The sequence below is a fragment of the Triturus cristatus genome, chromosome 8 (assembly GCF_964204655.1).
Source record: "Triturus cristatus chromosome 8, aTriCri1.1, whole genome shotgun sequence".
NCBI classification, from domain to species: domain Eukaryota; kingdom Metazoa; phylum Chordata; class Amphibia; order Caudata; family Salamandridae; genus Triturus; species Triturus cristatus.
In genome coordinates this window covers 1,544,524,894-1,544,549,288 of record NC_140591.1, presented here as the reverse complement: position 1 = coordinate 1,544,549,288, position 24,395 = coordinate 1,544,524,894, and the positions used below count along the sequence as shown (strand labels likewise).

General features: G+C 45.2%; 1 protein-coding gene across 1 annotated transcript in view; it reads right to left on the bottom strand.

Annotated features, from left to right (window-relative positions):
- The window catches only part of LOC146806100 (short transient receptor potential channel 2-like), a 246,182-nt gene extending 223,334 nt beyond the window's left edge, over nucleotides 1–22,848 (bottom strand). The window contains exon 1 of the mRNA XM_085623432.1: nucleotides 22,522–22,848. Coding sequence (XP_085479558.1) covers nucleotides 22,522–22,536 — 15 coding nt within the window. The 5' untranslated portion in view covers nucleotides 22,537–22,848. The remainder of the gene's footprint in view (nucleotides 1–22,521) is intronic.
- Between the last annotated feature and the right edge of the window lie 1,547 nt (nucleotides 22,849–24,395).

The window sequence follows — 24,395 nt, the reverse complement described above, 5'->3', positions numbered from 1 at the left end:
TGCGCAATACTTCAGGCGTGCGCGCGTCACACAGTCTCTCTGAATTTCCTAACAACTAGACCGCAGACCCCAGCGCCTTCGTGGCCATCTTGGAATTGCGGGCATGCCACCAACTCGACCATTGAAGCTTATTCCACACCGAAGCGCCTCTTGAACTTAATCCCTTGCGCTTCGTCTTGGAACTCACGTTAGGGACCCTGACAGTACCCCCCTCCAAGGATGGTCCTCCCACTCTGGGCTTGGTTGGATTGCGCTGATAGAAAAGTCTTATTAGTCTAGGAGCATGAACATCTGAATCTAATTCCCAAGACCGCTCCTCAGGACCGTAGCCTTTCCAATCTACCAAATAATACAGTTTTCCTCTAACTAATTTTGAGTCCAGAATTTCTTTTAACTCGAACTCCACTCCTGTATCTAGCTGAATTGGTTTTGGAACTAATTCCTTTCTCAAATTAGGAACTGCTTTCTTCAAAAGGGAAACATGAAACACAGGGTGTATCTTGAATTTGGAGGGCTGGGTCAATTTATAAGTCACTGGATTAATCTGCTCTGCAATAGGGTAAGGACCAATAAATCGTGGCTGGAATTTTCGGTTCCCTTTTAGTCGTAAATATTTTGTATTCAACCAGACTTTATCTCCAATTTCTAGTGGAGGAGGTATCTTTCTTTTCTTATATTTCTCCTTAGCCTGTTTGAGATTCTTTGATGCTAATTCATGTACTGAATTTAAATGAGTCACCAAATCCTTGACTGCTGGGACTGAGAGCTCCACATCTTGTACTACTGAATTTGGATGTCTACCATAGTTTAAGTAGAACGGAGAATACCCAGTGGACACATTCTTCGCGTTATTATGAGCGAATTCAGCTGTCCACAAGTAGTCCGCCCATTCTCCATCCTGTTTCAGCGAGAACAACCGTAAATATTGCTCCAATTCCTGGTTCACTCTTTCTGTTTGTCCATCCGTCTCCGGATGGAAACTGGTGGAGAAACGGGTTTCTACTCCTAAACCTTTCATAAAGGCCTTCCAGAAATGTGAGACAAATTGGGTTCCCCGGTCAGATATTATGACCTTGGGTATTCCGTGTAACCTGACAATCTGTGTACTAAAATGACTTGCTAACTGTTTCGCTGTAGGGATTCCTTTTAAGGCCAAGAAATGTGTCATCTTCGTGTATGCATCTACTATTACTAGTATTGTATTTGTCCCATGACAGGATGGTAAGTCTGTAATTAAGTCTAGGGTAATTGTATGCCAAGGATGAGGAGGAATGGGCAGAGGTTGCAATAGCCCCAGGGGAGCGTGCCGTTCTGATTTTCCTTGAGCGCATATCTCACAAGTCTTTACATATTGTTCAATGTCCTTACTCATCAGTGGCCACCAATATTTTCTTTTGATTAAATCTGCTGTCTTAAACTCTCCCTTGTGCCCAGCCAACAAGTGATCATGACATTCCTGTAGGGCTTGTTCCTGCAACGCAGTAGTCGGCAAATACAAAGCACCTTCTTTAAATGGTAATTCATCTCGAACTTCTCTCCCAGGCTCTAGTTGCGCCCACTTCTGCATTTCTTCTGGGGTTAGAGCTTGCTTTACTTTTTCTTTAAAGTTCAGTATGTCTGCGGCGCCGACAATCTTGGCTTCCGGAATTATCACTTGTGCATTTTGTGGTCTTCTTTCTTCTCCGGTTTCCAACCTGGACAAGGCATCCGCCTTTCCATTCTGTGCACCCGGCCGATAAGTTATCACGAAATCATAATCAGCAAAATACAGTGACCAACGAAGTTGGCGAGGTGTCAAGGTTCTGGCTGACTTCAGGAATTTTAAGTTACGATGATCTGTGTAAACTGTTACCACATGGTGGGCTCCCATTAGATAATGTCTCCACTCCTTGAAGGCGTCTTTTATTGCCAACAACTCTTTTTCTGTAATTGTATAATTAATTTCAGCTGGTGTCAACTTCGTAGAACGATAAGCCACCGGGTGTAATTGGCCAGTTTCCTTATTCCTTTGAGAGAGAACCCCTCCAATCGCTAGGTCCGAGGCATCAGTCTCAACATAAAAGGGCTCCATCGGATCGGCATGAAGGAGAATGGGTGCCGTGGTGAACTCAATCTTCAAATCCTTAAAGGCTTGCTCTGCTTCTTCCGACCATTCGAATCGTGCCCCTTTCTTCAGTAGTCGAGTCAAAGGTAGTATTCGTCGAGAGAATTCTCCGATAAAAATTTGCAAACCCAATAAACGCTTGGACTTCCTTGACACTAGTGTGTGACTTCCATTCTTGTACTGCTTGAATTTTCCGTTTGTCCATATGAATTCCTGTTGGCGAAATCACAAAGCCCAAAAATTCTACCTGTGGAACTCCAAAGGCACATTTCTCCAACTTGACAAATAATTTATTCTCTCGCAGTTTTTGTAAAACTCCTCGAACTTGTGTTTGATGCTCCTGCGTATCCTTTGAATAAATCAGTATGTCGTCAATATACACAATTACATATTGATCAATAAATTCACTGAGTACATCATTTACAAAGTGTTGAAACGCTGCAGGTGCATTACACAACCCATATGGCATAACCTGGTATTCAAATAGCCCCAAGCGAGTCCTGAAGGCCGTCTTCCACTCGTCTCCCTCTCTAACTCGAATAAGGTGATACGCTCCTCTTAAATCCAACTTCGTGAATATCTGTGCTCCTTTGATCTGGTCCAATAAGACGGAGATCAGAGGAAGAGGATACCTGTTCTTCTTTGTTATTCGGTTGATGGCTCTATAGTCAATACACATTCTCAACTCTCCCTGCTCCTTCTTAGGCACAAAAAATTGTGGCGAGGACACTGGAGATTGGGATGGATGTATAAATCCATTGGCCAGGTACTTGTCGATGTATTCTTTCAGGTGATGATTCTCTCGTTCGGTTAAGGCGTACACTCGACTGCAAGGCAAATTCGCCCCTGGCTCTAGGTCTATCTTGCAGTCGTAAACACGATGAGGCGGCAGTTGCTCCGCTTCCTGTTCGTTGAAAACGTCCTCGAAATCTTGATATTCTGGTGGTATTGATTGCGTCTTTATTACGCACACAGAAACTTCTGCTGAGCATAAGGCGTGAGCCGGGTTCAGTTTACTTGTTTCCTTGAAAGCTCCAAAACAGTTCTCTCTGCAATATGCTGAGTTCATTTCAATTGTTCTGTCATTCCAATTAATTGAAGGATTGTGCTCCGTGAGCCATGGAAGCCCAAATATAAGTTGAAATTGAGGGGCATCAATTAAATTAAAGTGTAAAGCTTCTCTATGCCCATTCTCTTGAATCAGCTCCACTAATTCTGTGTGACTTGTGATAGGCCCTGAGGATAGATTGGTACCATCAATCGCTCTAACTGGTTCACTTATATCCTTGGCGATTGCTTGCAGCCCAATTTTTGCCGCGAATTTCAGATCGCAGAAATTACCTGTGGCTCCTGAGTCCACCATCACCATTACTCCTTTCATAGTTTCTTGTCTGAACCGGATTGCCACAGATAGAATCAAATGGGGGGAAGACGACTGTAAAGTATTCGCCAACCGATGTTCCTGGGGAGTTGATTTTAGATTCGCATCCACCTGCACAACTCCTTCTACAGGTGGTGCTGCGAGTTTTCATTCAGCTTAAATGAACTCTTTGGCTTTTTTGGACAATTCCGCACAAAATGCCCACTAGATCCACAGTACATACATAAATTGCTGACTCGCCTTTTCTCCTTTTCTTCTTTAGTAAGCGGCCCCCTAATGGTTCCTATTTGCATAGGTTCAGATCCTGAGATACCTTCTGTGCCCCTTCCTGCTTCAGCTTTCGCTCTGTCGAAACGCGGAACAGTACTTCTGTATTCTCGTCTTCTCTCTCCCCTTCGCTCTCCCTGCCGGAAATCCAGTTCTAGTACCAGGTCTATTAAGGCGGAAATTTCAGTTGGACGGTTCGGTATTTGAGCCAACCCATCCTTTAGTTCATCTCGCAGGCCTCGATAGAATATTGCTGTCCTCTTGTTCTCCGGCCAATCTGTTTCCATTACTAGTTTGTTGAACTGAGCAAGATAAGCCACTAAGTCTCTATTTCCCTGCTTCAGCTCCAATAGTTCGTTAACTACAGCTTGAGAAATCCGTCTTCGGTCAAAAATTCTCAGAAATTCTTTCTTGAACTCATCAAAATTCTGCAATAATGGATCATCTCGTGAAACTATCGGCATCGACCATGCCGTGGCGTCTCCACTTAGATATGACAAAATGAAGGCTACCTTAGATTGCGCATCAGGAAAAATAGAAGGGCGACACAGGAAATGAAGTGAGCACTGTGTAATAAACACCTGCGCCTTTTGTGGGTCCCCACTAAATCTCTCAGGCGCTGCCAACGGTATCACTGGCGATAAGGAATGTATTACTTGTGTTGCCAGCTTATTTGTGTCTCCCATAGATGTGGTGGGACCCTCCCTTCCGGCTGAATACGGTTGCCTTATTCTCTGTGCTAACTCTGCCGTCTCTTTCCTAGAATTCATAACCTCCTGCCTTAGGCTTTGATTCTCTTCTTTAACTCCTACCAATTCCTTTTGTATCGCCTCTAGGACCGACCGTAAGATCTGTAAATTTATTCCTTCAACCATTTCTTTTCTGTTCGGGTGCAAGATTTAGGACGTGGGCACTTCACTCTGTCAGAGCTCACCTTCAGCTTCTCGCTGATTACTGTTGTCTTGCACAGGAACAGAAGTCGCTAGCTTCCCGACTCCACCTACCAACCACTCCGCCCCAAGATATGCTTTGGCGCCAACTGATTAGTGAGGGGGAAGGGGGAAAGTGGATAAAATAATAAACAATAAGAAGAGACTGGTTCTGGATCTTCTGGTTCCTATCTGGAATTCCTCTTCTGCTTTCGGTCTGCTACTGAAGACTCCTAAAGGTAACTAAACACACAACAATTTATTATTTCTCCCTCTCTACTCTATTGTATCTTTTTCCTTTCTTTTCTCATGTGTTCGCTACCTACCCAGAATCCTGAACTCTGTGCTGCTCTTCCTGTCAGACTCTGACTTCTTCTTTTCTTGTTATTGCTGTTACTACTTATCTGTAAAACATGTATCTATTAGTCAACCTTTTCAATCTTTTATGTGTTATGCTTCTACTCTTTCTCTTTTTAAAAACCTACCAGTAGTTTTAATTTAGTGGTAGCTTTCTCTTTCCTCTCGTAGTTTTTTCTTTATTCTGCTTTTCTTTTATATTCTAAGCTGTCGTCTTTTTGATAATTTCTTCCTGTGTTTTCTCTCCTCAGGTTATCACTGTGTTGGGTCAACTCAGGTGAGTCTATCTCGTTTCTTCTCTAGTTTACTTTTCTTTGTCTGTTAGTCCTTCTCGGATTCCAACCGTCTTCCTTTCTTCTTCGGTAAGTATTGTATTCTTGTCTAAGAATGATTCACCAAGGGTTGCTCTCAAGAAAAACTTCTACTCTAAAAGAATTCACTTCAAACTGGGAACACTCGCGGAACCTGACTTCTCTGAGGGAATGTCTTAGTGAAGTGCGCAATACTTCAGGCGTGCGCGCGTCACAAAGTCTCTCTGAATTTCCTAACAACTAGACCGCAGACCCCAGCGCCTTCGCGGCCATCTTGGAATTGCGGGCATGCCACCAACTCGAACATTGAAGCTTATTCCACACCGAAGCGCCTCTTGAACTTAATCCCTTGCGCTTCGTCTTGGAACTCACGTTAGGGACCCTGACAGTCTGTCTTAAGTCTGTCTTGAGACAAACTTAAGACAAAATCCTAACTTCTGTGAATACCAAAAGTAGTAAGTTTAGGATTTTGTCTTAAGTTAGTTCTATGAATCGGCCCCAGTGTATTTAAACACCCGTATAGTTCTAATGCTTTACTGACACTTGCAGTCATTATCTATAATGCTTATATTTGATAGTTTTAGTTTTTGACCTTGAAATGTCCTCAATATTTTTATTTCCGGTGATGCTGAATTATTTGTTCCTTTATTTAATATTGTACAAACATAGCTTAAGTCGCAGAGAGGACTTTTGCATGCTCTACATAGACCAGTAGGATGGTGGTGGATGGGAAGGGTAGACTACCGTAGTCTAGTTGAAACCATAAGGCAGAAGCTAGGACAAGATGAAAAGCAGACGGGATTATGCAATTTGTGCATTATTAGATAGTTCAGATAACATTGTAATACTGAACATCTAGGCATGAATATCGTGCTACAAGAATATCATGGACAAACTACGAAAACCAAAATATCGAAAGGTAGAGCAAGTATAGATTTACAATTTCTAACTCAACATCTACATACCTTGAAGATATATTTAACATCAAGGTACATTTATGTTGATTTAAGTATAAATAAATCGATATATACTTTTCACCATTATGGATCTGATATTTAGTCCTGTCTACCTCAATGTTATAGCTTCGATACCTTCAGATAATTATTAACACTGCACATTACTCACATATCCGCCTTTGAAGTACAGAGGGATAAAGTCAGATGACTAGAGTGACAAAATGTTGGCCAAGTGACAAAACCTTCATCCTACACCCATTGTTTTCTCGACCCAGCTATGGGTAGTGAGATCAATGTCTATTAAAGGGGTTAGCATACATTTTTCCCACCGTGGGCCATTATGGAAATATCTCTGGTACACCTGAGGAATGCATTTGTAATTCCTGGAAATGCCAGGTAATAGCTTACAACTCCTGGGAATTTAGACAGCTCTCAATGGCAGCGTGTTGTTGCTATAGAGCGGGTAGCCCTCGGCTTGCATCGTTTTGTCATAAATGATTTAATTTAAAATGTTGCGGTGATTTTTTTCAATGATGTCGTAGAACATGTCATGAGTGTTGCAATATGTGGTGGGGTAGTTGTGAAGGGCAAGGGTGTGAGTTAAAGTTACCTTAGGGCACGAGTTACTTGAGATAACTATTACTGGTGAACTTCAGTTGTTTTTTTAATTATAAATGTCACGTTGTCCCTGAAATTGTCACCTAACTATACCACTTTTACCTTTGTTTTATTCAGTGAATTTTTGTTTTTTATGTACACTATTATTTTACTACCATACATAAAGCCAATCCCCTGCCACTGAGCCTGGCCTGCGTCCAAGCCCTGCATCCAACACCTGCAGTCAGCCTCCCGCACGTCACTTATGGCCTTCAGCCGTATGCGTCGTGGGTTTGGCCGCCCTTCCCAATCCACTTCAGGCATCAGGAACTCAATCCCCACTGCCTTTTTTTTTAATTAAGGGGAGGGACCACAGGGACCCAATTCCCTGGAGCCAAAACATATATTTCAAGGGGTTGGGACGTACAGTCCCGCTCCCCGAGCCACTTTGTGCCCCGGAGACTCAATCCCCCAGGGCTGGGTGAATGCCCCGGTGCCCACCCCAGGCTCCTACCAAATATTACTTTGGGGGCTGTGGGGGAGTCCCAGGGCACCCACGGCTCAAGGGCTCCCTGCATGCACCCATTCTGGGTGCTTAGGGAACCAGCATTGCTCCCACCCTGCGGAAGCTGTTGTTTCGGCTTGCTCCTGCCAGGCAGGAGCAATCTGAGTTTCCCATCCTGCAAGAGCGCGGGGAGAGAAAAAAAAGTCTGCTCCCACCTTGTGGTAGCATTTTCAAAGCTCACACCAGGTGGCAGCAGACTTGCCTTCCCTGTCTGTGCTCAGGGCCGTAGCTTGGGGGGGTATAGGGTGGAAAAGCGTCAGCTGCAGCAGAGTTACTTGTGTATTTCAGCAGGATTCAGGCAACAATAAGAATGTCCAGATAATGATGGTTATTAAATGTTATGTTCCTGCTGGAGAGAGACTGTAGTTTTGTCTAGTGGCAGCTTTGACTGTAGCACAGAGGGTTTATGTGTCTTCTGCAAATAACGTTTATCGTGCAGATCATAGAACTGTATTTATGTGGATAGCTTGGTGGGTTTCTGTTTTCGTCTCAGAGATCCTTTTGTTATTTGCTGTTCATAAATACTAATCCTAGGTGATTTATCACAGTCACGTATGAACTGTCATCAAAGAGCTGCATGCAAAATGCATGGTATAGGTTTTGTTTGTAAACCATTACGATTCCAGCACGTGGAGCTCATACTAGCGTTCATGAGGAAACAAAATCACCTACTTTGGAACAAGAACAATATCTTCATCTCTCAAGACTACTCCAAGGCCACAGTAGATTCAAGGAAAGGTTTCCTAGCTCTTCGACCCAGAATGAAAGAGATGGGCTTCCAATATTCCTTTGCCGGCCCAGCAAGGTATTGTGTGGTGGCACACGGGTCCCCTCATCTTTTTACTGATGGTGCAGCGCTTAAAAAGTTTCTGGATAGTTTTGATAAACTTTCAATGGAGACATCTATTACACCTGAGACTGGATCTAAGAGTCAACACTGATACTTAAATTACGGTTGTATATACCTATGTTCTATACACGCTGTTAGTCCCATAATAGTGTAAATGTAGGTGAGCTAATCTACAAGATTACAAAAGTTAAGAATTTATTTATTATTATATTACAAGATTCACTATGATTCACTATGACTCATAATATGCCCGCGCCGGACATTCACCAAACATCTCCACCCTGATCTTCTGTTGCCCATCTCACGATCTAGGTCTCTGCTAACACACAGCCCGACACATAGTCTCAATTGTATAAGACTCCCTTTATATGATACAATAGACACCAAAGGAGGCTGAATCAATGGAGGCTGAATCAATGGAGGCTGAATCAATGGAGGCTGAATCGATGGAGGCTGAATCAATGGAGGCTGAATCAATGGAGGCTGAATCAATGGAGGCTGAATCGATGGAGGCTGAATCGATGGAGGCTGAATCAATGGAGGCTGAATCAATGGAGGCTGAATCGATATACTTGACATTGGCCAACACCAAAGTGTTGAAGTTACCGAATTGTTCAATTAACCCTTGAAACTAGAATGTTTCTAACCGGTCTCTTGATGACTTGTTCACGAATCACTCACTTACCCTACTCCAACTGAGTAGTGTCACTCCGTTTAGATACCATTTTGTCCATGCCTACATCACGACCTGGTATCACGCATAAACACACATGAGTTTGATCTTGACTGGAATGTAAAAGAGGTTGACATTCAGTATAATGTTATATTTGACTAGAATGTAAAAAGGGGTTGACATTCAGTATAATGTTTTATTTGTTTCTGTGAGGGAGCCGACATTTTCTTGTAATCGCCGCGTCTTTTGCTGTTCTTCTTGGGGGAGGGATGGGAGGGTGGGGAGGGGAAGTGGGTGGAGGGGGGAGGGGTATGATGTTGTTTATATTTGTTCTTGCAACCCTATATTCTTGTACAAGTTATGTTTCTTTCATCTTCATTTTCTTTCTCTCTTTCATTTCCTTCTTCCTTTCTCTGCTCGGTGGTCAAAGGGGCACCAGGTTCATATCACACCAAAGGGGCCTCATGCCTTTTATCAAACATTGCTCTCCTACAGCTTGGAATATTTTAGTAATCACTGTGTCTGCTACTGGATCCCGTTGACTGAGACTTAGAATTAGCCCGAAACATAAACTGAGACTTAATCAAGTCACCCCGTGTGCTACTATGGATATTCAGGAGCTAGACATCAATATCTCATAGAAATAAAAATTAATTCTTTACTCAAACATATAAAAATTATCTCTTTAAACGTTAAGGGCCAGAACCACTCTGTCAAAAGGAGGAAAGTTATGGTTTATATCTATAAGCAGAAAGCGGACATCATTCTCCTGCAGGAGACAAATATTTGTTATTTGAAGAGTTTTATATAGCGCTGGCTAGACCCGGAGGTATCAGAGCGCTTTACATAAGGAAGTGGTGACAACAGAATAGTGTTACATAGTTACATTAGTTCCTAAAGCATAACATAGCATGGAAAAAGACAGTGTTACAAAAATACATCTGTTGCTAAGAGCATAATAATAACATAGAAAACAAGTCCAAGGAGCATAGATGGTAGAGGGGGAAAAGTAAAGGGTTGGGAAAACATATCAAGACATGACGACCGGTCATGGAGAAGAGAACTTCCGTGGATATCAAAAGTCAGAGTAGGAAAGTCGAACAAAACCAGAGAGTGTCCAGGGATCCACAACAACCGGTGCCGGACTTCATTACTGGGTCGGGTAGAGAGTTAGAAATGGAAGGGGTGCCTCTCCAAGCCGAAAAAGAAGAGAGGGGTGAAGTTGATTTAGAGGGGCAATGATCACTCCGAATGCAAAGGGGGCTGGCCAGTGGCAAGGAACAGTCAGAGGGACAATCAAAACTGCAAGAAGGAGGAACCAAGGACATGGACCCCAAGAGTTGCATAAACAATAAAATTAAAAAATCCAGAATTTAAAACCTACGTCTCAGATCAGGACGGCTGGCGATGGCCGGAGGAGAGATCCCCCGCCATTTCCCTAACAGCCACCGAGGAAGATAGAAATTATCATCAGTATATCATCAGGAAGGCGGGGGAAGAGGGAGACACATCGGAAAGGCAAGGAGAGCTGTGCCCAATGTCCAGCTGGGTAGATGACGGCCGTGGCGGAGATACCGGAGCCAATCTCCCCAATAGCTGTCTAGGCAGCTCCACCGGACATCGGCCATGTTTGCTCGGGCTCCGCAGTCTGAAACATTGATCCCATAATCCTCTGACGATCTCGAGCCGATATGCGGGAGATTGAAGAAGACGAGGACTGCAGTCTAACAGGATCCCAGGTGAGTAAGGGGGTCCAAGGATGAGGAAGAAATTGGGGAATTAAAGCCAAAAAGGCAATCCCTATCCAGGAGCTCCGGCCGGAGCTCCTCACCTGTCGGCCATCTTGACTAGTTGACAACAAAACTTGACAATAAACTTGCAGCATCACTGAAAGGCAACCAATACACGGAGGTTATATGCTCTAGTGCCATGGGGAAAAAAAATCGGGTAATAACCATAATCTCAAAGAGATCTAGAATAGACTTAATTTCACACTCAACAGATACAAAAGGGAGATGGATTATCTCTAAACTACAGAAAGTTAACTCTGTCCTTTTCGTAACTGATATTTATGCTCCTACAATTGATGACAGTGCTTTCTGGGAGGACCTAGAGGAGAATATTAACACAATTCCAGATTTTGCACCCTCAATTATTGCAGGTGACTTCAATCTCCCACTCGATCCATGTTTAGACAGGGACTCTTCCCGCAAATTCCAGGTGAACAAATCACACAAAGCACTCATGCATCCCTGTAAGAGATTCAATATGCTTGATCATTGGAGGCTACAGAACCCGACTGAAAAGGATTATACCGTTTAATCATTTCCCCATAACTAATACTCACGTATAGATTACTTTTTAATTTCTGGGAACGACATAGGTAGGGTCGACCAATCAACCATAGAACCAAGGGTGATATCTGACCACTCCTGTATCATGCTTACTCTCACAGACCCAACCACAGAGCAAGGAATCTCTCTGGAGATTCAACAATGAGGTATTAGCCTCTCATGAGGATAAAAAGGTAATGGAAGATACAATTAAAAACTACCTAATTGATAACAAAGAGAATGACACGTCTCACCTTACAAGATGGGAGGCATTAAAGTCCACTGTCAAAGGAGTAATTATAAAAATCAAGGCCAAAATTATTAAAGATGCAAACTCACAATTGTAGAAATTAGAGTAAGATATTTAAAGACTGGGAAAAATGCATATCTCTAATAATGAGCCTGGGACTCTAACGGAAATCCTAAATAAGAAATATGAATACAACAAGTTAATTAGCACGAGAGCGGGTATCTGGATAAATAAACAAAAAAGTATTCGCCTGTGTGAAGCGAATAAAGCTGGCAAATTGCTGGCCTCCTATTTAAAATTCAAATGCCAGAGATGCGCCCAACCTCGATGCAAAACCCACAAGATACAGAAATATCTTGAAGAGGCCTCTATTAACTCTCTAAATGACCAGGAAAGGAATTCCATCAATGGCACAGTTACAATGGAAGAACTTAGGGCAGCTATTAGGAAACTTAAAACAGGTAACGCTCTGGGCCCAGACGGGTATAATGTATCCTTTTATAGAACATTTGAAGAGTACCTGTGTGACCCACTACTACTCCTCCATCACAAACTCGCATCTTCTGGGCAAATAACGGGTACCCCAGCAAATGCAATAATTACTTTCATCCCAAAAGAGGGTAAAGACACATCGCTGACAAAGAACGGATAGATCAATTTCACTCATTAACCTGGACTGCAAAATATATGCCATGATCTTATCCAATCGAATACAAAAACAAATTGCTCAACTCATCCATACCTCACAAACAGGATTCCTAAAAATTAGGTTGTCCAGTGACGACACCAGAATTTTTTGCCATGCAATCGAAAAAGCAAAATTACTCATCTCCCCTAATGTTGCCATAACGCTTGATGCGGAGAAAGCGTTTGATAAAGTTGATTGGTCATTTTTAAGTGCGTCACTCAGGAAATACAATCTAAGAGATACTCCGATTCAGATGATCATGGCACTATATCAAAGTCCGAGGGCTAGAGTGAGGGCGGGGGGAGTACTATCTGATTCCTCCCGTTAAAACAAGGCACCAGGCAAGGTTGCCCACTATCACCATCTCTCTTCCTCTTCATGCAAATCAAGATATTCAGGGCATAGACTTTGGCAAAAATTAATTCAGGGTCGCGGCCTATGCCGAAGATATACTGGTGGTATCCAAAGAAGCGGCCCTAGCTATCCCGGCCCTTATGAAATCAATTCATGACTATGCAGAAATATCAGGCTACAAACTTAATAAAGATAAGACCGAGGTTATCCTGGGAGAGTCAGGTCTGACATGGCAGCCAGGCACAATTAAATTCTTAGGCTTAGAATTCTCAAGTGATCTTTCTCCACACTTGAGGAAAACAAAACGATTACTTATAAAAAAAATCACGGACCTCTTAGAGGGATGGTCTCCCAAATTCTTATCATGGTGGGGAAGAATAGAAACGGTCAAGATGATGCTATTGCCTCTCATAAATTATCTTGTTGGTATGCTCCCTATGATGTTCTCAGATAATTTCTTAAAGAAGATAGATAAAGCTATCAATAAATTTTTATGGCAAGGGAAAAAAGCGATGATTTCTTTAAGTAAACTTAGACTCGCCAAAAACAATGGAGGTGTAGGCTTACCAAATTTTAATAACTACCAAATAACATACCTTTGCAAACAAGGGGTGGCTTGGTATATGGATCAACTGGAGTACAGACCCCAATGGTTAGGGTTAGAAATGGGATTTCTGGTTGGCTAGGGCTTGCGCCAAAGCCAGGCAGAAACCACCACTCTAGTCAGGGCTGGGGAGTTACACGCCAAAGATAACCCCTGCTCACCCCCTTGGTAGCTTGGCACGAGCAGTCAGGCTTATCCCGGAGGCAATGTGTAAAGCGTTTGCGCGCGCACCCAGCAACAACACCCAAGGCCCACCACAAAAGAAACTCCACACAAGGTTATATATAAAAATAGCCTTTGTATTATACCAAAACACATTAGATAATATTCACACAATTTACACTGTGCCAACTGGCACTGGGCAGAATTTTACAAGGGAGTATTTACACGGGATAGGGCCACATGGACCACTGTCAGAATCAGCACCAATCACCAATTGTACATGTAGAACATATACTAAATGTAACACAAATTAGCACAGTAGAGCACAACCAGTAACTACTGGCGCAATAATGACCTCAGCGTCATCACACTAGCATCAGGTATAAAACCTATCCTGCATCCATCACAGGGGCATAAACATATTATGCAATTTCTCATTAGTCTAACGCATTAGACCTAGCCACCTAAGTATAACTACACTAGGGGCGTACATCACACAGGGAAGCATTATCTCCCTAACATCAACCTAAACAGGTAGAACAACCTCCTAGGCAGAAATCCTATGTAGAGGTATAAAACACAGGGTGCGCAAAACATGCTATACACAGTACATTTCCTAACACCCAATCACATTAGCATGAATCACAATAACACCTCAATCACATTAGGGTCCAGGTCGCGCCAGAACCTAAACGTAGCAGCTGCCCACTACTTGCTGGGCAGCTGGGGACAAGAACAGGGCCTAAACACTACAGCTGGCACTAAGTGCTGCGCAGCTGGGGAAGTAACAGTAGCCAAAAATGTTGGAGCCACCTAGGCTCTACACACCCCATGTCCCCCAGTACTGTGGAGCGCACTGGCGCTTTTAGAAGGAAAAGATACCCCCAAAGTGTTGGAGCCACTCAGGCTCTAAATATAATTATGCCTGTGGGAGCCACGCAGGCTCGAGAATCAATCGTGCCCACATGGGGGCGGGTGGCGCTTAAACACAACATGCCCACATTGGAGCGGACCTTCGAGCCCTCTAGGCTCTGGAACAATAATGCCCCCTTCGTTTGAGCCTCAGAGCTCTAAAACAATTATGCCCCCTTCGTTGGAGCCTCAGGCTCTTGAAATCATTATGCTTACGTTGGAGCCACGGGGCTCTTAAAACAACTGCGGGGTGTTTGGAGCCATCTGGCTCTGCGGAGCAATCTGACCATCACTCATCCCCTCAAGGGGGGGGGGCAAAACGGAGAAAGGACACGGGCCCCTCTGGGCCTGGGTACATCGGTATCTCCACAACGAGGGAGCGGCCCGCTCTCCGGGCGGGACCGCTCGGTATCTGTGCCTCGACCGGCACCTCCCCGCCCCCTTGAGCCCTCACTCACCGGCTCTGGGTTTCCTTTCCTCCGGTCTTCTGCTTCCCTCGCAGCCCTGGGGCTCCCTCTTCACTACGGGAGCCCCGGAAGGGACCAGGAACAGGCGCTGCCTGCACCGGCTGCCTCCATTTACCCGGGCGGCTTCCAAGGTGGCGGTGTCCGCGGGACTTCCTCCGGAAACCCAGAAGTCCCGCCCGCCGCCAGGCACCATGCCGCCTGACTTCCTCTTTCGCCCACGGGCCTCGGCGGTGAATCATCATCGGGCACAATGAGGGGTAGGCTCCCTCCACATTCAAAATATATCGCGGGGTGGGCATCCGCTCCATCAATAAAGTCAAGTCGCGGGGTGGGCACCCGCGCACTATAAAAATAAGCGGCCATGTGGGGTGGGCTCCCGCAAAGGAATATAAAGCGGGGTGGGCACCCGCAAATTAAAATATAATGCGGGGTAGGCACCCGCAAATTAAGGTAAACAGAAGCGGGGTGGCACCCGCAATTTAGAAGAAAGATGAAGCGGGGTGGGCTCCCGCTCGGCAGCCATGACGGGGGAATCCCTCCAGTGGGGATTCCTTCAGGCAATAGGCAGCAGCATGCTGCAGAGCTCCAGTGCTCCTTCAGGAGCCCAATTTCAGCACTCCCAGGCGCTAGAAGGCTGTATCAAGCCTTCGCAGAGTAAAAGGACCAGCAAAAAAGTCCAAAAGGTCCTGAAGGTGTCCAGGGGGCAAGGTAGGGCCCAGGGGCCAGCACACAGGACCCTCCAGCAGGGAGGTAGCCCCCATGGCGGTCCCTCCTGGGCCCCACCAGCAGCAAGCCCCCCTCTGTCAGGATCCAAAAAGCGAACATTTTGTAAGGGGACAAAGCCCCTTTTTATACACATGTTACCTTTGTCTCAAGGTGCAGGGAAGGGGTGAACCAGATGCAACTGGTTCTTGAGCACTTTGTTTTGCTCAGCCCCTCTCCCTATTCACAGAACAGGCCAGGGTCATCAGTCGCAACACAGGGGGCGGAGCCAGCATTGTGTGGGGAAAGCCCAACCCTATTCAAGTCCCAGGTGTACTCCTCCCACCCATCTGGCTGCTGATCTCCCCATTCACCACTGGGTGACTCCTCCTGACTCTGGGGATTCCCTAGCCCATCACATAACCTCAGCCAGCCAATCGCCAGACAAGGCACTCATCTCACACTGCACACAGAAATGCCAACTTCCAGAAGTGGCACTTCCACACTAGGTACATTGACGCCGCACACATCATCGCGCAGCATTTCATCACACGAGTCCGCACATACCAAACTCGCACCTGCACTCCCCACGCATCAGGAACTACCAGGGACACATACATTCCCCCATTCATTCCTATGGGAGGGCAGGCCAACCTCACTACACGCACGCACTTTACCCTGGGACACAGTGGTAAAGTGCGCAGAAGTCAAAAATCACTAACACCAGGTCACCATAAAAAGCAAAAAGTTCAGGGGTGAACCTGCCAGAAGGGCCAAGTCCAACAGTTAGACATAGAACTAAAGCTGATTGAGGAAATCCCCCTTCCGGCGATTATGACAATGCAGGTCTCTCATTTGGAGAACTCTAAATACATCATTTTAAACACTAAAAAAGCTCTAGCATGGCTGGACACATTATCCAAAATAAAAATAGGCGCTTCTAATACACTGGCAATCTGAAACAATCCAGCGATAAAAATAAATGAGGGAACAGTATTCTGGAAAGAGAGGTCCCGTAAGGGTATTAACTTTATCAAGGACCTTTATTATAATACCTCACCCATCTCCTTCTATGCCCTTAAAAAAAAAAAAAATTAACTGAATCAGACTTTTATGACTTTCTGAAACTTAAAGTACAGATCTCTAAACAAAACCCTAACTTACTTACCCCCTCGCCCCCCTCCAAACTATACCAATTACTCCAAGTTGGTCACACGGTCTCAAGGTTCTATAAATTACTACTCCCCACACCGGGTAAATTGTTCTGGTGTCAACATGGGCTTCTATGGGAATTCTCTGCAGCATATTATCAAGCCCATTATCGCCGCTTTAGCTGCAGTTTTCTGCCGCTAAAGCGGTGATAATTTTAACGCCGTTTCTTGATAATATGCCCCTAAAAGAGAAGGAAAATGATAAAAATAATTATCGGCGATAATTTTAACGCCGTGCTTGATAATATGCCCCTTGATTTTCTTCTAACTGAAAGGAGGATAAAGGATACCCGCCAGGTTTGTTAGGTCTATGATGCCTGCTTCTACTAATGATATACTGGTTGTGCTTGAACCTCGATCACATCAATCGCTATTTAGACACATGTAACAGACCTAATGTACACTGATCTGCATCTGTCAAACCAATATGAGCACTCAGACACATCAATGTATTCTGTATTTGCCATCTTTTGTGTGATAATTGTATTCTGGCTAGCTTATCTTGCCAATCTGACTGACCATTTCACTCATAATAATCACTGTACCAATGTAAACTATCTCACCTAATACCTTTATCCACTACGGTATTTGATGACTCGCTGTATTTTTTTCTTTTTTTATCTGTCTTTGTGTTTGAAATAACTAATAAAAGTTACTGAAGTCAAAAAAGGACTGTATGTTTTTTCCCCAGTCTTTCACCCTCCTAATGTTGTTATAAAAGAGTTGGTTTGGATAGAAATACCGTTTCATTAATTTAGCAAACCCCAATGGTATGTTTTAAATTCTAAGTTTGTGTTTCTTAAGACCAAACACTCTTAAAATGTAATGCCTACTAGTACGGAGAACATGTGATTCCTACACCTTGTAGTCCTCATTGTCTTATGTGACATTTCCTACAAACTGATATACACGTTTGATTAATTGTCTCTGCATAGTCTATGTGTGATTTAAAGTGCTTTGACATCTACACTAGTATGAACAGCGCTATAAAACAAATAATATGCATTTGCCAGATGGGCTATGTAGAGACGACGGGCTATAACTGTAGTGCGGAAATACATCAGCGCTAAAGCCGGCTCTGACATCAGAATAAGTTGTGTGAGCAATAGACAATATAAAAAAAGAAAATCACTCTTTTTAAAGTGTTCTTTTTAATTACATTTTTTTGTCCTTTTGTGACTTAGTGACCTAGGTGTAGGGTGAAACTTAAAACACTCTAATTTTTCAGGTAAAAGCTGTTTGTTTCCAAATACAAGTGTTCTATTGCGCCTTTTAAGCACATGCTAAAAAACATTACTTATAGTATACTGCAATTTGCAAATACATAGTAGACACGTTGAGTCCTATGCTAACTTGTGTTGTGGCTTAAGACTATATTATTGCTACCAATAATGCCCTTGCTTTACTAAATTACTTAAAATGAATGCCCCTAAGCTTGTCTGTTATTCCCGTTCAATGACCTCAGACCGTTGCTACTCTATTCAGTTGGGTCCACCATGTTGCAAGTTGAGAAATGCCAGGCTCACACACCCCTAATGTTTTTGACTAAGCTACGCCCCTGCCTGTGCTCCTGCGGGCAGGGAAGCTAATGTGTCCTGGGATGAGCTCCCGAGGCCTTTTAAGGCTCAAGGAGAGGTGGGGTGGTGGTGGTGGCTGCGTGGTCCTTCCCTATATTCAAGTGGTGGCCCCGGAGGATATGGTCCCTTGGGCTCAATGATGGATCAGGAGATACGATTCCCGGGGCCTATACATGCTCAGGAAGGGGGGCCATATGTCACCCTTCCCTTTTTAGTTTGAGCATTCGAGACCACTTGTATATACTTTAGTATATACTTATATGTGTATGTACTTTGTGGGCTCTGGCGATCAGCCCTAAGACTTGTCTACTTCCGCTTAGGGACTTTTTTTTCTGTTCAATTGCCTCTATTTAACTGTCTTGATAGAAAACGACCACTAGAGGTCGGAAAAATACCAGATTTGCTTTCTGCTGAGGGACTTTCTTTTTTTAATTTTTCTGGCAACTGGCTCTATTTGAAACCAACAGCACAGAAACCTAGGGTCTGATAATGGAAAGCACAAAATAAATTTAGTTAGGTGCTAAAGAGAGACAAAACAGGTGAAGATTCTCATTAGGAATGAATCCCATCAACCACAAAAGTAGCAATCATCATCATTTGGGATTCTTTTGTACCTTGCAGATCCCTCCAAGACATCAAGGGCTGCAACTACTTTTAACCACAAAATCTTCTATATCTCAAAGAAGGTAAGATTTTGTTCAAGTATTAACCCCTTCGCTGCTGCGGACATTCCGCTGCAGCGCTGGGGGGGGCAGGGGGGCAGCGCGGTGGGCCTGTGCTCATGACGGAGCCGCTCCGTCATGAGCCACGGTTGAGCTGTGCTCATGACGGAACGGTTCCGTCATGACTCCGCCCATTTGCGTTGTCCCCCCGCACAGGCGGGGAAACAGCGCCGCGTAGGCGGAGCGGCCGCCAACGGTCGTGTCATGACGGAACCGTTCCGTCATGAGCACACGGCAACCGTGGCTCATGACGGAACGGTTCCGTCATGAGCGGGGAAGGGGTTAATATCATACGTTGAATCCTTATGATGTAGGTATCTTGATTGTAGGTAGTGGTGATGGAAGCAGTGCAAGTGAAAAGGTGAGTGCAAAAGTTAAAATCATCTACCTGGCCAGAACAACATTTTAATAATTACTGGCCAGGTGACGAGCTTAAAACCAGTGTAAGTGCAGCTTGAAAGAATAACTGCTAAAGTCCAAAAAGAGGTCTACATGTTTCAGCCACTATTTAACTTTCTTGATAGAAAACGACCAGCAGAGGTCAGTAAAATACCAGAATCACTTTAGCATTCTCTAGATTCTAGTCCATAGAAATAGTCTTCCAAGAGCACCCACAGACAATAATAAAAAAAAAATCAAATTTTGTATTTTCAGTGATATGAACACCGAAGGCCCTGATTTTATATTAAAAGCATTCCTCTCCATGTGTTCCCATACCTGGCATGTCACACAGTTTGGTGCTTACTTTCCCTCCATGTTAAAGAACAGTAGATGTTTCAGCACCCAGGCTAATGTGCTGCATAGCTAAATACATATAAGGTCCCAAAGGCGAGACCAATTGCATTGCAAATGCTTGTTAATAAAGAGGTGGACCCAGGGAGTGGGTTTCCCCGGCTGTAATCGGCCAGGGTAGGGGGGTCACGCACCTCTCTCCCTCCCTTTTTTTTCAAATCAAGCTCCTGGCGATGGGGCTTTGATGGGGCTCAGGGAAGGGGGCCATGCGCCCACCTCCCCTTTCTTTGTCAGAGCCATCCCCTGCCACTAGTCGGGATTGAAAAAAATACATTTCTATATTTTTCCGGGGGGGAGTCCCTCTGGGACCATGACACTTGGCCTGGAGGGAAGGATAGCCTTACCCTGCCCCCTTGTTTTTTGCATTTATACTCAGGGCAGAGGATTAAGTCCCAGAGTCCAGTAATGGCTGCCTGCAACATTTTTCTTCCTGTTGCAGGCAGTCAATCCGAGGGCTCGCCAGTCGGAGTGCTCGTCACCATGAGATCTTGTCTCCCATGATAATGAATTGGCCCAAGGGGAAAAAGCCCATTGGCCAATCAGAATTATCAATTTTTTTGAATTTATACTAAATCACACAAAAAACACTTTCTGGCCCTTCCTGCCAAACTGGTGTAATTCTCTTCAGCAGTTTTTGCAGTAGTGCCTCTTAAAAATGTCCATGAAAAAAAGAATGGGGATTTGGCGTTTTGGGACCCCCATTTTCTCACCCTTCCCCCCCCCCACACACACACACACACACACTTCACGGATCACTCATAAACTTTTAATTCACAAAGTAGGCAAAGAAGAGCACTTTTTGGGAAAGTTTCAAGACGATTCGTCAGAGGACGCCAGAGTTATTACCAGAACAGCAAAAAAGGGCATTTCCAATGCAAACGGGACCTAAATAGAACGACCCAGTGATACATACATTTATACACACACATACACACATATGGAAACATACAGGGGGAGCAATAACTTCAGTTAATATGAATTTTGAAAGCGACATACAAGTAACAGACAATCATGAACTTTTATATTTCTCAATATTTATTAGTGAAGTATATCGTAATTTGTAACAAGTAGTTAAGACTGAACAGCAAAGTGATTGTTTCTGGTGATTATTGACCCTGTTATCCCACATTTGTGTCTTAATATAGCTGTATACTTCCGAATGTGTGCCCCGGCAAAGCATGTGTCTAAACAAATGTTGTTGTAAGAACCCCCAGGGAGGAGTGTGGATCATTAGCAGGGCCGGACTGGCCGTAGCGGGCACTAGGTGTTTCCCCGGTGGGCCGCCAGGGTGGGAGCCGGTTTTGGGCCCCTGGGGGGGGGGGGGCGATTTTGTCACCGGCAGCCGGCAATATCGGTCCCCTGTAACAAAATCGGCTTAAACCGGCCATAGCAAACAGCTCTGCCATGATCATGAGTTGTACTCGTCAATCGTATGATAATCTTTAAAATTCTATGAGCAGGGGCGTAGCTTGGTCAGTAAGATGTGAGGGTGTAAGCTTCAGATTTCCCAACAATCATGCTGGCAGTACCCGCAGTTCTAAAATATAGGCGCTGAGACCAGGGCCGGACTGGGAACCAAAACTGGCCCTGGCAAAGTGCTCGACTGCCCCCAGTGTTGGGGGTGCCGCCGAGCTCTTTGCCAGGGCCGGTTTTCGGCTGATTTTGCAAAAACAGCCCTGTAACAAAAACGGGCCCAAGGGGCCCAAAACCGGCCCCCACCCGTGCGGCCCACAAGGGGATTGCCCGGTGCCCGCTACGGCCAGTCCGGCACTGGCTGAGCCGGGTCTCTATCGGGCTCTCCATTTTTGCCCTCACCCTCAGGGTGAAAATAAATCTGATCTCTGCAGCAGGGCCACCTTCACTGCCTTTGATGTAACTTCAAAGAGACTCGCTATAGATCTTTCAGTCTCATCATTTCAGAACAGAAGCATTTTCAATATTATATAAAAATATATAGTTTTTGCTTATGTATCTTACACAACTAACAACCATTGGCAAAGCCAATAGTCCTGGCTTTTTGTAGGTGTAATGTTACTTACATTATATATCTCGACGCAATGACAGAAGCAGCAAAATACCAAGTGGCTCACTATGCTAAGCATAGGTTGATAGCTTACGTGTTTTAAAGCCACGCTCCTAATTACAACGGCCACGCCCCTTTGAGAGGCCCCCAGTTTTTCAAGCCCTGCATGTATGTTACAATACATTATGCGACAAGGGTGCATGAGAGGAGCTTAAGAAGCATTGGAAAGGGAGAGTAATGCGATTCGTAGGAGTACTAAGAGAGAGAAACAATATTTTGCATAATAACCAACATGTTTTAGGACTTTCAGAACAGATGAGTGTGTGTGTGTGTTTATGTGCGTTTGTGTGTGAGTGCAAGTGCATGGAAAAATCCCATCTGAAATCCGACAGACGCCTCACCATACCCCACTGAAGGTATCTGTACCCAATTATTTGTCAGAAAATAAATGTATTAGGGGGATGTTAGACCCCAAACACCCCACCTCCTCCCACCTCCCCACCCATCTAAAGCTACGCCCCTGCCTGAGTTGGGCTCAAAAAAAGAAATGTTTTTCCTAAGTAACTTTTGATGCGTTCTGAAAACTTGTTGACACTTCCAGGGAAACATCAGGTGAGACCAGTCACCCCCTCCTGACACGTGTGAACGGACACGAGGTGAGCACATAGGAGAAGATGGGATTTGTGACAATCCACCCTCCCTCCCAACACCCCCACCCTTCCCCATCTACTCACCGTCAAGTGCTCCATCGCTCTGTCCGGCTCCTCTCAGTACAACAGACGTACAGATCAAGAACTGGACGGGGTATCAGTTGATATCAAACGGTGCCTCGCACTGCCCTCCGACCACAGCCAGCTCATGCCAGTCCGCCATGGAACGGGCTCACCAGCCGATGCTTGAGGGTCTGGGCTGCGCGGGCACTGCCAGCACAACGGGAGCTGCAAGTACAAGTCTGGGCTCCGCAGGGCACCGAGTGCCCCCACCCTGTGGTAGGTCCAGTCGCAGGGGGTAACCCTAGAGCGCTGCACCCGTGGCCGGAAGCTCCTGCGCCGCGTCCCTCGGTCCCGTGCAGTGACGCAGGGCTGGGGCAGTGGCTTCGAAGCAGGCACCAGTCTCAGGTTCAGGCACCGGTGCCACCTGGCTGCTCCCACGAGGCCTCAGTGACTGCAAGTGAACGGCGCTCGCTGGGAACAGCCAATGCCCGCGTGTAGCTCCCAGAGGCCCGCGGGAGCGCAGGTGTGCTTCTCGTGATGTTTATCTCGCTGGTCTCCGAGCTGCCTCTTGGTTGAGCTTTCCTCATCCAGGGGTTAGCAGCGAGAAAGAGGAGTGTGGAGACACATGTCCTATTAATGGGCAGAGAGGGGAGTGTGGAGACACATGTCCTATTAATGGGCAGAGAGGGGAGTGTGGAGACACATGTCCTATTAATGGGCAGAGAGGGGAGTGTGGAGAGACAGGTCTTAGTACTGTGCAGAGAGTGGAGCGTGGAGACACATGTCCTATTAATGGGCAGAGAGAGATGTGTGGAGACACCGGTCCTATTAATGTGCAGAGAGTGGAGTGTGGCGACACCAGTCCTATTAATGGGCAAAGAGAGGAGTGTGAAGACACCAGTGCTATTAATGGGCTGAGAGTGGAGTGTGGAGACACCGGTCCTATTAATGGGCAAAGAGAGGAGTGTGGAGACACCACTGCTATTAATGGGCTGAGAGGGGAGTGTGGAGAGGCAGGTCTTAGTAATGTGCAGAGAGTGGAGCGTGGAGACACGTCTTAGTAATGTGCAGAGAGGGGAGTGTGGAGAGAGCGTGGAGACGCATGTCTTAGTAATGTGCAGAGAGGGGAGTGTGGAGACGCATGTCTTAGTAATGTGCAGAGAGGGGAGTGTGGAGAGAGCGTGGAGACGCATGTCTTAGTAATGTGCATAGAGGGGAGTGTGGAGACAGATGTCTTATTTATATACAGAGAGAGGGGTGTGGAGAGACAGGTCTTAGTAATGTGCAGAGAGTTGAGCGTGGAGACATGTCCTTTTAATGGGCAAAGAGAGAAGTGTGGAGACATGTCCTATTAATGGGCACAGAGATGAGTGTGGAGACATGTATTAGTAATGTGCAGAGAGAGGTGTGTGGAGAGACAGGTCTTATTCATGTGCAGAGAGTGGAGACACATGTCCTATTAATGGGCAAAGAGAGGAGTGCGGAGACACCGGTCCTATTAATGGGCAGAGAGAGGAGTGTGGAGACACCAGTCCTATTAATGGGAAAAGAGAGGAGTGTGGAGACACCGGTCCTATTAATGAGCTGAGAGAGGAGTGTGGAGACACGTGTGATTTATATACAGAGAGAGGGGTGTGGAGAGACATGTCCTATTAATGTACAGAGAGAGAAGTGTGGAGACACAGGTCGTATTAATGACTGCAGAGAGAGGAGTTTTTGAGACAGCAGGTTTTAGTAATGTACAGAAAGAGGAGTGTGGAGACTCGTGTCCTATTAATGGGCTGAGAGAGGAGTGTGGAGACACAGGTCGTATTAATGACTGCAGAGAGAGGAGTTTTTGAGACAGCAGGTTTTAGTAATGTACAGAAAGAGGAGTGTGGAGACTCGTGTCCTAT